Genomic DNA, 13,364 nt, shown 5'->3' with positions numbered 1-13,364 from the left:
GGAACTGGGTTTTTATACTACAGAAGACTGCAGCGGGGGGGGGGGGGGGGGATCCCAGTTTTTATGGTGTTGGGAATGAAAGTATAGCAGTGCACACAGAAGAACACCATGAAGTCTTAGCCATAAAATTAAAGGAAATATACATATATCCATTGTCTTGTTCAAACATTTCAAATATTCTAAGGAATACAAATTCTTAGGCTTTTGAAAATCAAATCTTACTACAGTCGGCCCTCCTTATAGGTGGGCTTGCCTTCTGTGGCTTTGAGCTTACACGGAAGGCAAGCGCCGGCAGAAATAATGGGGCATATACTCATGCCATGTGCCCCATGCACCACCATGAGCATGCATCCCATTATTTTTTATGGGGCTTGAGCATATGCTCTTTTCCCCATACCCGGGGGGTCTGGAACAGATCCCCCACATATGGGGAGGGCGGACTGTACTAGCAGAATTATATGAATGACACCAGAAATGATTCTTTAGAGCCATGAAAATTAAGCTCTTAAATTGTATGACGGAGGATGAGTCACAGGTAACTTCTATTGATGGTATGCTAATTTTCAAAATTCACAAACTTAACTTACCTTCTTTTTTGCAAACATATTCTGGATTCTTGTTTCATGTATTCTTCCACATGTGTATAGCAAACGAGGCCTCAGAAACTCATTGCTTGCTGTGATGGTTTCAACCCTTTAGAAACTTCTGGATATGCAAGAGATCTTGATTTATTAGATTCTCTTATGATATTATGGTGTTAATTATTTTAATGGTTGTTTGGTCCTCAAAAATTGTCTTAAACATTTCCTTTCTTTGGGCCTGAAGATGGCTAGGTTACCAATCCCAGACCTCTTGGCCCTGGTCTAGACACTGAAAAACAAACACTATGGACTGTATTGCATGTGGTTAAATTCAGTGCTAATTGATAAATTCAGTACTTTCCCAAATTCAGTGCTAATTCGGAAGGCAGCTGGGTGTTATTGCAAAGAAATCACCATTCAATTGCCACTTGGGTCTGTCCCAGATGCAGCCCAGGTCTGGTAAGCTGCTTTGGCAGCCAATTTTAGATGTTGGAAGCTTCTGTTTTCAAAAAGGGGCCACCAAAGTGGCTTACAGGACCTGGGCTGCAATTTGGTGGTGATTTCTGTGTGATAACACCAGGCTGCCTCTCGAATTAGCACTGAATTTGGTAAAGGTAAGCTGGGGGTTTTAACCTCATGTGATAAGGTCCTATATTACAAATTGAATGTTAGCATTTGAACAGACCAGAGTGCCTATAATGTTTGCTGCTAAATTTAGGAACAGTTCATGCCTCCAGCCCTAGGACCCAAGCCAACTCTCAGCAGCCTTTCCTTCTAGAAGTGCTGTTCAAGAAGCATCAATTGCTTCTTCTTGTATCTTAACTTTCTAAGCACTGCAAATCTAACATATTTCATTCTCTTGGAGTGCATCTACATTGTAGAAATAATACAGTTTGATACCATATTAAGGCCATGGCTCCATCCTATAGAACCATGGTGGTGAACCTATGGCATGTATGCCCTCTCTGGCATATAAAGCAATTTTTTAGGGTGTGTGGAAATTGGACGGCAGGAAAAGAGTAGGAACAGGTGTACACCTGTTCCTCCCCCCCCCCCCCCCCCATTCTACCAGGCCTTCAGCTGCCTCCCCAGAGACAGCTAAAGGCACAGGAAGATGGGGGAAAGGAGAGGACAGCTGACAGCCCCCACCCTCTCAGACCTTCAGCTGTCTCTCGGGAAGTCCCACCCTAGGAAGTCCCACCCCCAGAAGGTGGAAGTCCCACTCCGTGGTAGTCCTGTCCCCCTTAGTCACACAATGCTTCCCAAGTAATGCAACCTCTTTCCTTTTATGCATAAGGAAAGGACCCTGCAAGGGTTAGGTAATAGATGCCAGACCTGGTATAATGGAGGGGGCTCTGAAATATGAACTCATAGTTATTTTTGCAGTGTCAGATTTTCCAAATACAAGGCCTGAATTTTGATGTCAGGTTTTCATGTGGAATTCAAGGCATGAGACAAAAATTAGGCCTCAGTGGAATTTCTGAAGAAAGGTAAATGGTCTACACTGGCAGAGACAGTACCAATTTGTCGTCCATAGGTTCCACTTTTTCAGCGGCTCTTAAAATGTCCCAGTTCCTTTCTCCTTTTCCCACCCACCCCCCTTGTCCTCAGCTTACATCAATTGCTACAAACTGAATTTAAAGTCCAAAAGTAGTTTGTACTCAATTAACTCAGCAGAGGGGAAGGACGTGTGGGGTAGAATCTTGCCCTTTCCAGTAGTTTTAGGCAAATACAAACTACTGCAGTCTTTCCTAGCTTGTGTGTCCATGCTAGTAACAATAACCTTTGCCATCTTGAGCACACTCTGATGCTGCTTGGCCAGATTTTCTTAGTGAAATGTTGGAGGGTATTTGTATGTTCTACAGCTTCTATTTCCACTTCATTCCTCATTCCCAGATGCCTCTAATAATTTGATAATTTTCACTTAGATATCTTTACTGTCTTTCCCTCTGGGTCTCTTAGTATTAATGAAATCACTTGTGCTACTGCTTTGTAATCAGGCATGTTAAGTGACTCATTTTCCATTTTCTTTTCCAATTTCATTACTGAAAACAGGTGCTGCATGATTTATTTAGATAATAATTTGACTGTTTTCCTATTATAATTCATTCATGACTTTTTAATTCAAGCATTCCCATTATATAGAATGGCAATTACAGTATTACCATACAGTGTGCCCTTGCTTTCAGCTGTGGTTTGGTTCCAGGACTCAAGTCATTATATACAATGGTATAGTAAAGTGGCATCTCTTATATAAATGGCAAAATCAATGTTTGCTTTTTTGGAATTTTAAAAAATATATTTTCAAGATATGGATGGCTGAATCTATGAATGCAGAATCCATGGCTATGGACATCTACTGTAACTGATTATATTGCACGGGACGTGGAGAACAGGAACAGAGTGGAACTGAAGGGAATGGAACGGAATGGAAAGGGGGGGAAACGTATGTTATCGCATGGGAGAATGCCGCCAATGTCACTGGGAGTCACCAATCCATTCCCCAACCATTCCACAGCAGCCAATTTTGAAGGACTGTTCAGAATCATTGTTAAAAATCGGCTGCTGTGGAACGGTTGGGGAATGAATTGGGGACTTCTGGTGGCATCAGCTGCGTTATCCTGTGCAATAGCATACGTTTTTCCCCCCTTTCCATTCCATTCGACTCCATTCCCGTTCTCTGAGTCCTGTGTGATAAACTTATGTATTTTATTGTTTTACTTCTTCTCAATAATCAGGTGAAAAAAAGGTTCAAATAATTTTGTTATCCCGAATTCAAAAATTAAGTTGATTAATTTTAAAAAATTGTTACTTTTAATGTTATCCACTATTAAAACTTAAATTCATAAATTAAATTCACCCTTTCCACCTTGTTGTCCGTGGAATCCTGTTGAGGCCTTAGATCTGTGTAAGTGGACTTTCTAATCTGCAGAAATTAGAACTGTGCAGTTGTGTAACACCTATATCCAGTAGAGGGCTATTGTTACATTGCTACCCAGCAGAGCCAGCAAAGTGCCTGGTACACATCAGTCTCAATGTATATCAGGAACTCTTGCAAGTGTCCTGTGACAGACCATTGATTGCTATTCGGTAAAGTGGTTTCTTAGCACCTCTGCTACATAGCTAGTATATGTAAACCTAAAGAGTGCTCACTAATGGCCCCTCTTAGAATCATAGGATCGCAGAGTTGGAAGAGACCACAAGAGCCATCCAGTCCAATCCCCTGCCATACAGGAACTCTCAATCAAAGCATCCCCGACAGATGGCCATCCAGCCTCCGTTTAAAAACCTCCAAGGAAATATCCACTTGGAGGAAAAGATCAGTGGGGAGCCACAGGGTTCTGTCCGGGGCCCAGTGCTGTTCAACATCTATATCAATAACTTGGACAAAAGAATAGAGAGCATGCTTATCAAATTTGCACATGACACCAAATTAGGAGCAGTAGCTAATACTCCAGAGGAGAGGATCAAAATTCAAAATGACCTTAATACAGTAGAAAACTGGGACAAAACTAACAAAATGAATTTCAACATGGAGAGACATAAGGTACTGCACTTAGGCAGAAAAAATGAAATGCATAGATATAGGATGAGAGACGCCTGGCTTAACAAGACGAAATGTGAAAGGGATTTAGGAGTCCTAGTGGACCAAACGTTGAACATGAGTCAACAGTGTGATGCAGCAGCTAAATAGACCAATGTGATTCTAAGCTGCATCAATAGAAGTATAGTGTCTAGAAAGGGAAGTAATAGTGCCACTCTATCCCACTTTAATCAGGCTTCTCCTGGAATACTGCATCCAGTTCTGGGCACCACAATTCAAAAAGGATGTTGACAAGCTGTAGCATGTCCAGAGGAGGGCAACTAAAATGGTGAAGGGTCTGGAAACTATGCCTTATAAGGAGAGATTTAGTGAGCTGGGTATGTTTAGCCTGGAGAAGAAGATTAAGAGGTGATATGATAGCCCTGTCTATATGTCTGAAGGGGTGTCATATTGAAGATGGAGCAAGCTTGTGTTCTGCTGCTCCAGAGAATAGGACTTGGAGCAATGAATTCAAACTACAAGAAAAGAGATTCCACCTCAACATTAGGAGGAACTTCCTGACAGTAAGAGCTGTTCAACAGTGGAACACGCTCCCTCAGACAGTGATAGAGTCTCCTTTTTTGGAGGTCTTTAAACAAAGGCTAGATGGCCATCTGTCAGGGGTACTTTGTGTGTTCCCACATGGCAGGAGGTTGGACTGGATGGCCCTTATGGTCTCTTCCAACTCTATGATTCTATGAACTTACATAACAGTTCATGTAAAATTCTGGAAGTTAATGTTACCCACATTTATTTTCTAAAATTGCTAAATAAACCATTTTAATGAATATGTCCTGAGAAGGGTGACCAAAATGATCAAAAGCCTGGAAACCAAGCCTTATGAGGAAGAAGTTAGGGAGTTGGTTATATAGTGGGCTCTTGATATTCATGGGCTTGCCATCTGCAGATTTAAACATTCACAAACAGCAAGCCCCTTTGAATTCAATAGATGCCCATGTTGTGCCTGCCATTAAAAACAATGAAACTTGAAAGTCCACCTTTTTTATCTGTGGGGGGATCAGGAACAGATCCCCCATGGATACGAAGGGCAGACTGTATTTAAATTTGGAGAAAAGAAGATTGAAAGGTCACTTGTGTGTTGTACACAGAGGCCAAAATATCTGATGGCATTGTCCTGTCCCAGTGATGCAGGTCATTAGCCGTGAGCTGGGATTGGACAGTCCTAATGTGGATCCAGTGTATTCAGCCCATTCTCAGCCCCAAAGGCCCTTAATCTGATCTAAAAAGACCAGATGTTTGCAATGTTTGCACATGGCCCTTAGCTGGTGCTGCATTGCATTTTCTTTCAAGGCCCCTGCTGTGACCTGTAATGTTGGAAAGGGGTTGCCTAGCCACATGGGTGTAGGCAGGCCCCCTGTTTCTGCCCTTACAGACTATGGTGGGGGCCTTCAGAGAGGATGTGACAGCAGTGGCTGGAAAAGCTGATTAACAATGAAATGGGCTGCATCGGAGGGAAGTGGAAGATTTTAAACAAAGGTTGGACAGGAATATTTCAGACGTGTTTTAGATGTGTATTCCTGCATGGAAAGGATTTGGACTAGATTACCCTTGTGGCCCCTTCCAGCTCTAAAATTCTATTATTCTAATACTTTTTTATACAAACACACATTCAGTTAGGCTTGACAGTATTGTACAATGTCTCTTTAGTATCTCATTTCTGGCCTATAACTAATATATTGGCAGGGTACACACTCTTTTTGCTCTGCAGGAGCGCTGCAGCAACCAAATTGTGTGGCGCTCCTGCAGATCAAAAAAGGAGTGCCCAGAAGCGATTCCTTTTTGCAGTGTCGCTGCAATGTCGCAAAGCACGAGAGATGTCACAATGATGTCACAGCTGCGCTGCCCCATCTGGAAGCGGCGCAGCTGCAATGTCACCGTTACATGCCACGTCTGGTGGGAGCGCCGCAACTGCGGCACCCTCATCACATGCAAGTGCTGCCGGTCATGTGGGTGCTCCACCCACCAGGCAACCCTCGCACATGACGAGGGTGCCTCAAAGGCCCATCTGTTCTGGGCCAGTGATTTTTATGAAGTTTCTCCTCCATTCTACTTCTTTCCAAAGCCATCCATTGTGAGCCAGGTTTCTGGTGTTCACAAAATGTCTTTTGGAGATGATCACAGGAATTCTGAAAAGTTACACCACAATTAGTAAAATAGGCGTGGTACAGACTGCCCAAATGTGGTGTATTCCTGGCAATACTAGGGTTAGGGACCGCACACCAACCGCACGGTACCTAACCCTAGTACAGAGTGGCGGTGTAACAATGGTAGCATCCTCTGTACATAGGCGCTGTCATTTTTACATAAGCGCTGTGTGGCATCTGCACAGCACTGCGCATTGCTTACATCGTGAGTGTGCCATTGGTGTCTGCGGTTGGCAGCTGCAGCTTCCCTCCGGAGGGAATTAGGCTGCTGGCAGGCCACCCCTTTGAGACGTCTGTACAGTGCCATATATAACTTTTTCAGGCTATGAAGTCCTGATTACAGCTCTCATAGAAGCAAGATTATCATGGGTTTTTTATAGTGAAATTTCACTGGAGGTGGAGGACCAATACTACAGTAAAGTAATGAAATATGCCCTCACAGCCAAGGGCCAAAATCTAGTGCATCCAGTTCAGACAACTGGTCAACTGGGTCAGCAAAGAGTATGTCAGTTTACACAGTCAACCAAGGCAAACTAAGCAGGGAAGATCAAGGGGATTTTATAAAAGGGGGTTCTCTGCATTTGCTGTTTGGGTCCTGGAACTTAGAGTGGACAGGGGTATAACATTTGGGGTTGGATGTGGTTGACATTCTCTTTTAGAGCTCGGGGCTTGAGCAGAATATCAGACTGGACATACATCTTAGGAGAAGACTCACCAGGAACAAGTTACAATTCTTGGCTTGGGTCTCTAATCTGGATTCCTTACCTTTGACATGCTGGAAAAGAAGTGGCTAAGCATTTGTTTCAGCATACACAACACTATGCAGCCCTGTTTCAGATCTGGTTCAAATAGTTCACCAAGTGACCTTTATTTTACCTATGCATTTGTGTGGCTGTCTCCTTCTTCCAAATGGGTAGGCAATTCTTGTTTTGCTGTTAGGGGACTGAGAAGTGGAAAAGCCTGCAAAAGAATCTGGAAGTACAATCAAAGGTCAAAACATCCCATGAAATAATACAAGCAACATCAAACATTTGAAAAGGTGGGCTTATATCTACAAAAGTTTATGCTAAAATCAAAACCAGTTAGTTTGAAAGGTGCTGCCATATTTCTTCCCCACCCTCCTTTCCTTCTTTTTGTGCTGGAGAAAAGAGTTCTGTTTCTCAGAGACATTTCAACTTTTCAATAATGAAACAATTTTTATTAAGAATATTACATATAGCTTGGAAAAAGTTAAGGGAGACACTTTTTAGGTTATGTCCTGACAGTAAGGGCATGCAAAGAAGTGTCCTCTGTGTAAATATGATTAAAGCATGAAAAATAAAGTGTCATATTTACACAAAAAGGGCAGAATCTCCCAACAAGGTTATTTGTCTTGCTTGCTTGACATCCAGTTTTGAATTACAGTGAGTGAGAGTGTGTGTGATCCCAATCCTAAGGCCTGGGCTACCTTGGACTTCCAGAAAAAGTGTATCAGGTTGCTCATTATAAGCAAGAATTTACCGTTGCAACATCACATTTATTTATTAGCCCCATTTAACTCCATGGAACTTAATTCTTCACAGGAAAAAATAAAGATGAATATTGGATGTAGCCATATTCCAGAAAGCAGTTTGGCACTACTTTAACTGCCATGACAGTTAAAGTGTACACTACAGAATCCTGGGATTTGTAGTTTGGTGAGGTATTCAGCCTGGTCTGTCAGAAAGCTCTTGTTGCATCACTAAATTGCAAAATCCAAGATTGTGTAGGGTAGAGTCATGGCAGTTAAAGTATTGTCAAACTGCTTTAATTCTGCAGTGTGGCTACACTCTAAGTGTCAGACATGGGCAACAATTTGCCTTAGGAAAGACTATTACAAATTATTATTTCACTGACATTGGCAGGATACAGACTGGCAAAATGTAGCATGGCGGCGGCGGCAGAAGGCACCATTCAGACACTTCCTAACCCTAGTATGTACAAATGGCAGTGCCCTGTCTACACATGTGCTGCCATTTTGACGTGATGGATGCTTAGCGTCCGCACGTCCCGGCATCATAAAGATGTCACGAGTGTGCCATTGCCGCACTGCAACATCTTTATGGCACCACAAGAAGGACCTGCTTTTTGCGAGTCCTTTTTGCTGCGGTCTGTATAGCACCATAGTTGTGTTTGTTTGGATCAGTCTGCAAAAAGAACCTGTGGTACAGGTTCCACAGGTTCTAGAACATGGCCATATAGCCCGAAAAAGCCACAAAAAACCAACCTGTGGTACCTCTAACTGGGACTAACTGGGAGAAAGAAGTCTGTGGCATAAGCTTTTGTAGACTGGGTCTACTTCAGCAGATGCATGGAGATGCATGCATTTGATGAATTACACCCAGTCTATGAAAGCTTATGCTGCAAACCTATTTCTTCCAGTTAAGTCTCAAAGGTGCTACAAGTTCCCTTTATGTGTTATACATTAAGAGAGGGCTATGTCACTCCCCTCTACTTCATCACCTAGCCCCTCTCTTTCATTCGTTACACACGTAGGCTGCATATGCACTGCAGAAATAATGCAGTTTGACAACACTTTAACCAGCATGGCTTAATACTGTGGAACTCTGTGATTTGTAGTTTGATGGGGTAAATATTTCACAAAGCTACAAATTCCAAAGTTCCATAGCATTGAGCCATGGCAGTTATCAAGACAAATGGAATTATTTCAGCCGTGCACATTAGACCTTCCTTGCTTGCTTTTCATTTGTATGTACCATTACAGGATGTGAATTTAATCCTGAAATAACTTCTGTGAAGGATTTCAACAACAGTTGTCAAAGAGAGGACAACAACAGAAAGAAACAAACAGACAGACAGACGGGAAGAAAAAAAACGAGCCACATTGTAAGATATGTTCCAACTTCCTCCCTGGATCATTTGCATTTTATTCTCCATTTCTGTTAGTTACATGGCCACTGTTTTCCACCAGGCTTGTGCATGCACCTTTTGACGTGTTCACAAAAAGGTCTACAATACATAGTTTCATATGTGGGAAAGGTCCCTACATTCAAAATACCAGGGTGACAAACAGTTTCTGGAGAAGATCTTACTGAACAGGATGGAGAGAACATAAGTTATTACACAGTACCCGGCTACAAAGCATCATAGACGTCGAATAGACTAGAACAATTTTACCACAAAAGTCACAAAAAGGTAAAGAATATCTCTCTTATGCAAAATATACATTTTTAGGATCTATTTTATATTTCCTATTTTATATTTACTGATGCTGTTTCTGTGATAATTTCAATAAAAAAAAACCTATAATATTTTTACTTCCAATATTTTATATTTGTCAAGACTTATAAGTTGAGGTAACAATGAGGTGAACAAAAAAAAAACGAACAAAAGAAAGAAAAAGAAAATAGTTTTCTCTAAATTTCAGGACAAAATGGTGATTGCATTTTATTTTTTCTCATTTGCAGTCACAGATTCCTTGTCCAAGTCAAAAGTAAACCAAAAATGTAGGCATGTTCACTAGTATTCATAAAAATATAGATATGGCAAACTGAGAGTGCAAAGACTTGTAGCAAAAATCCTATGCCATTAATGTTCACGCATTACAAAACTTTGCAAAAATACAGTTGTTATGAGGAAACCTATGACAGACAGCGTTTACATCACTATTGTTAAAACATGTGTGCCTTTGTATGATCCGCAGCATGAACCTACTGTAGGGACCAAGAAGAATATACAAAGAGGTGTGTCAGCATTTCTTTTTCATGGAGTCTTAGAGGTGACGGCTTTTGAGTTTAGCATCCCTTGGCATAGATGACTAATGCGGATATTCCATGCACACACATCTTATATACAGCTGACTCATCAATAGTGACTAATAATAGCGTCTGCTGACAGCAGAAGCTGGAATTGGTCCTTAATCCTCATAACAAGCTCCACTTCCATAGGAAATTAGAAGAATCTCTTCAAGGCGGCAGGTGAATATCAGGGCCCATTCAGGAGGAGCAGTCTCTTTCCAGCACAGTCCTTGGTATGGCTAAATTCCATTGTCCCTTTTTCAGCAGTCAAAAATCCATGATAAATTCGGTATAACACTGTAGCCAATAACAGCAGCACCAGATATTAATTTCTCCTCTAGAAGCTATTTGCATATTAAGTATATACAATACACTAATCTCTGTCTACCAGTGCTTTTTACCAAAACTAAATCAATGTACATCTCTAAATATCAGAAATGTAAGTACTGATAAATACATTCTTATACAGGAACATTTTCACATGCAGCTCATGCTAGTTTATGTACAGACAAATATGTTACATGATCAAATCAATTTCATTTCCCAACAAAACTCAACATGGAAAATTCAGGGTTTTTTCAACAATCTCAAGGAATTTGGTTGATTTCCCCCCCCCCCCCTGTTTTCTATTTCTCTAAGGTTTTTACACTGTTGGGTGTTTTTCCTCACCAGCCCAAAACATCCTACTTGTGACTGCATTCATGATGTTGCATAAACAAAGCTGTCTTGTTTCATTGTAAAGAAAAAGCCAGGGTAGGGAATAAAGTCTGAATACAAGAATGAATGCAGATTGGTAAGGAGTGGGATTGAAGCAGCAACCCTACTGAAATGATAAAACCACTACTGAATCCAACATTTGGGGAAAATGTCAAAAAAGTGCCCACTAAAAAGATATACAGTTATTCTTGAGATATGCATAGATACATATATCAAAAAAGTGAGGGAAGGAAGGAAATGCTTTTAGCAGCTAATCTTATATGAAGAGAGCATTTCTAAAGAAGGCAACTGTGCTTAATGGAGACAGATGAAAAATTCAGACTGGTAGCCAGACAGGCAGGCAAGCAGACGGAAACAACACACAGGACAAAGCATTTTAAGGAAAATAAAAAACACTGATAGCAAAAAAAAGTGTGAAAGCTTTAGAGTTAAGAGGTTTGAGGCTGGTCAACAACCCATCTGGAAAAATATTGCTCTCCTACAGCTCTAACAAAATGAAGTGAAATAAACAAAAAAGAAGGCCTTCAAAAGACTTCTTGCTTTCACTGAGCACTCTGCCTCTGAAAATGTTGAAGAACCCTGGAGGAGAGATAGGACCAAGCAGCACTTGCTACCTTAAAACTGCAACCCTGGATGCTGTTTACCTTTCTTTCATGTTTTGTGCCTTCCCCAAGCCATTAAGAAAGAGATCTGGCCTCTGCTTGCGTGTAACCAGTAATGACAACCTCTTTGCAGTTATCTGTGTGCAAACAACCGGAAACATTCAGAACTCTGATACATTAATCCAGTACCAAACTTAATCAATCAAGAAGTAACATTATTGAAAAAGCAAGTTAAAAATAAATCAAAGAGATCTAAAGAAAGGAAAAGAAACACAAGAAACAACCCAATCCCACATGCACACCTGTTGACCATTGCTCTTATTTCAGTGAGATGATGCAATGAAGGGAGAAGGAAAAAAACACCGCAAACCCACAAAATCCTGAGCCATCTGGGGTCCTGGTAAATTTGCAAGACGGATTTCATATGATGGAGACAGGATGGTCCATGCAAATGATCAAACTGAAGTCACATTGTATGCAATCAAGACAAAATTCCAGACATCTTCAGAATGGGTTAGAGTCACAAGAAATGAAGGTCCAATGAAGTGATTGTCAAGTGGAAGCACACTGGTTTAAAAATATATCCCTGAAAATAGACTTTTTTATTTATACTGGCCAGTGAAGTCCACTAACTGTCCTTTTATTGCTGTTTAGGACAAAAGCAGATAAGAGGGGAAAACACTACTTTAGAACGAGTTTGTAGGCAAAACTGAGGTCTTCAGCTACCCAAGTAGCATTATTTGCTACTGATGGTTATATCACATAATGATTTATACTTGTTTTAGTGGTATCTACAGTTAATGCTATACTTTTTCCATTGGGTGATAAACAGCACTCCACTTATAGTTATGTAGCTGATTGATGCCATCTGTTTTACAAGATAGATGGAATGGGAGATCGAGAGCGCCTTAGAGGACAAGGTGAGCTGTAGGGTGATGTTACTGGAGACAGTCTCAGGGCATTGCCTGCCATGCCAGCTATGTTGTTTAAACTTCTGGATTTTTCATAGCCTTTCATGAGAAAATGCACAGACATCAGTTGAATTCAACCATAAAATAGACAAACAATACAATGCAACATTCACACACTCTTTGGGTTCTAAAAGGATAGCATTCTCAGACTGTTTCTAAGAACAGACAGAAAGTTTAAGTGGAGCTGCTCTTATCATTGAGATTAAAAGATTTGCTTCATATATTTTTAAGGCCAATAGCCTCTAATATACATTCAGAACAAGTCCACTGGTTTCAGCAAAGTTACACTGACAGAACATAGAGAATTTATTGGCTCTTCTGTAGTGCAATTCTGTAGGATAGAGGAAGACCGAGGAAGAAACATTTGAATATGTTGAATGTGTGTGTGTGTGTGTGTGTGTGTGTGTGTGTGTGTGTGTGTGTTTGTGTGTGTGTCAAGGCTATTTTTTTATACTTTAAACTGCAGGATATTGCTTGCCTAATTGCCTAATTGTATTTCCTAATCACAGAGACAAATAATTTAAATATATATTGTTAAAAAGCTCCATCTCCAGAAGAGTTTCTATTGAGCGTCTGATAGTCTGTATCTAATGCTACTTAATGTGATATATTTGCAATACTGAAGTGATTTGCAATTCATTACAATGTATGATTTATTCCTAGCTTTTCAGTAATCAACATAACATCTTTTGCAAAATCTGTCTAACTGGTACTAATGAAAGAAACACAATATGACTATTTATAAGACTAAAATAACTAGAATGTACATATTTGTTGTTGTTAACTGCCATCAAGTCAATTTTGACTCATGATAACCCTATGAATGAGAGACCCTATCATCAACAGCTCTGGTCTGGTCTTGCAGACTCAGACATGGCTTCCTTGATTGAGTCTATCCAGACTAAATGTGTCAAACAGCTATTGAGCAGCAGCAGTTGAGGAGGTGACACTGGTGGAGACAAGAGCAGT

General features: G+C 40.7%; 1 protein-coding gene across 6 annotated transcripts in view; it reads right to left on the bottom strand.

Annotated features, from left to right (window-relative positions):
• Positions 1–13,364, bottom strand: part of LOC149312164 (voltage-gated potassium channel KCNC2-like) — a 174,225-nt gene that overhangs the window by 33,033 nt on the left and 127,828 nt on the right. For 2 of the 6 annotated variants that reach the window (XM_089524095.1, XM_089524090.1), the window contains 2 exons: positions 11,467–11,561; positions 10,316–10,402 (listed from right to left, as the gene is read on the bottom strand). The exons of 1 other annotated variant lie outside the window; for it this stretch is intronic. In XM_089524095.1, coding sequence (XP_089380221.1) covers positions 11,500–11,561 — 62 coding nt within the window. In that variant the 3' untranslated portion in view covers positions 10,316–10,402; positions 11,467–11,499. Of the gene's footprint in view, positions 1–9,209; positions 10,403–11,466; positions 12,435–13,364 lie in introns of those variants that run through there. 3 more of the 6 variants (XM_089524094.1, XM_089524089.1, XM_089524088.1) reach the window with 2 other exon arrangements.

The sequence above is a fragment of the Sceloporus occidentalis genome, unplaced genomic scaffold (genome assembly GCF_023333645.1).
Source record: "Sceloporus occidentalis isolate IW3139 unplaced genomic scaffold, rSceOcc1.0.p SCAF_5, whole genome shotgun sequence".
Taxonomy (NCBI): domain Eukaryota; kingdom Metazoa; phylum Chordata; class Lepidosauria; order Squamata; family Phrynosomatidae; genus Sceloporus; species Sceloporus occidentalis.
Note: the sequence above shows the minus strand (reverse complement) of the source record. Positions and strands in the feature narration are given on the sequence as shown.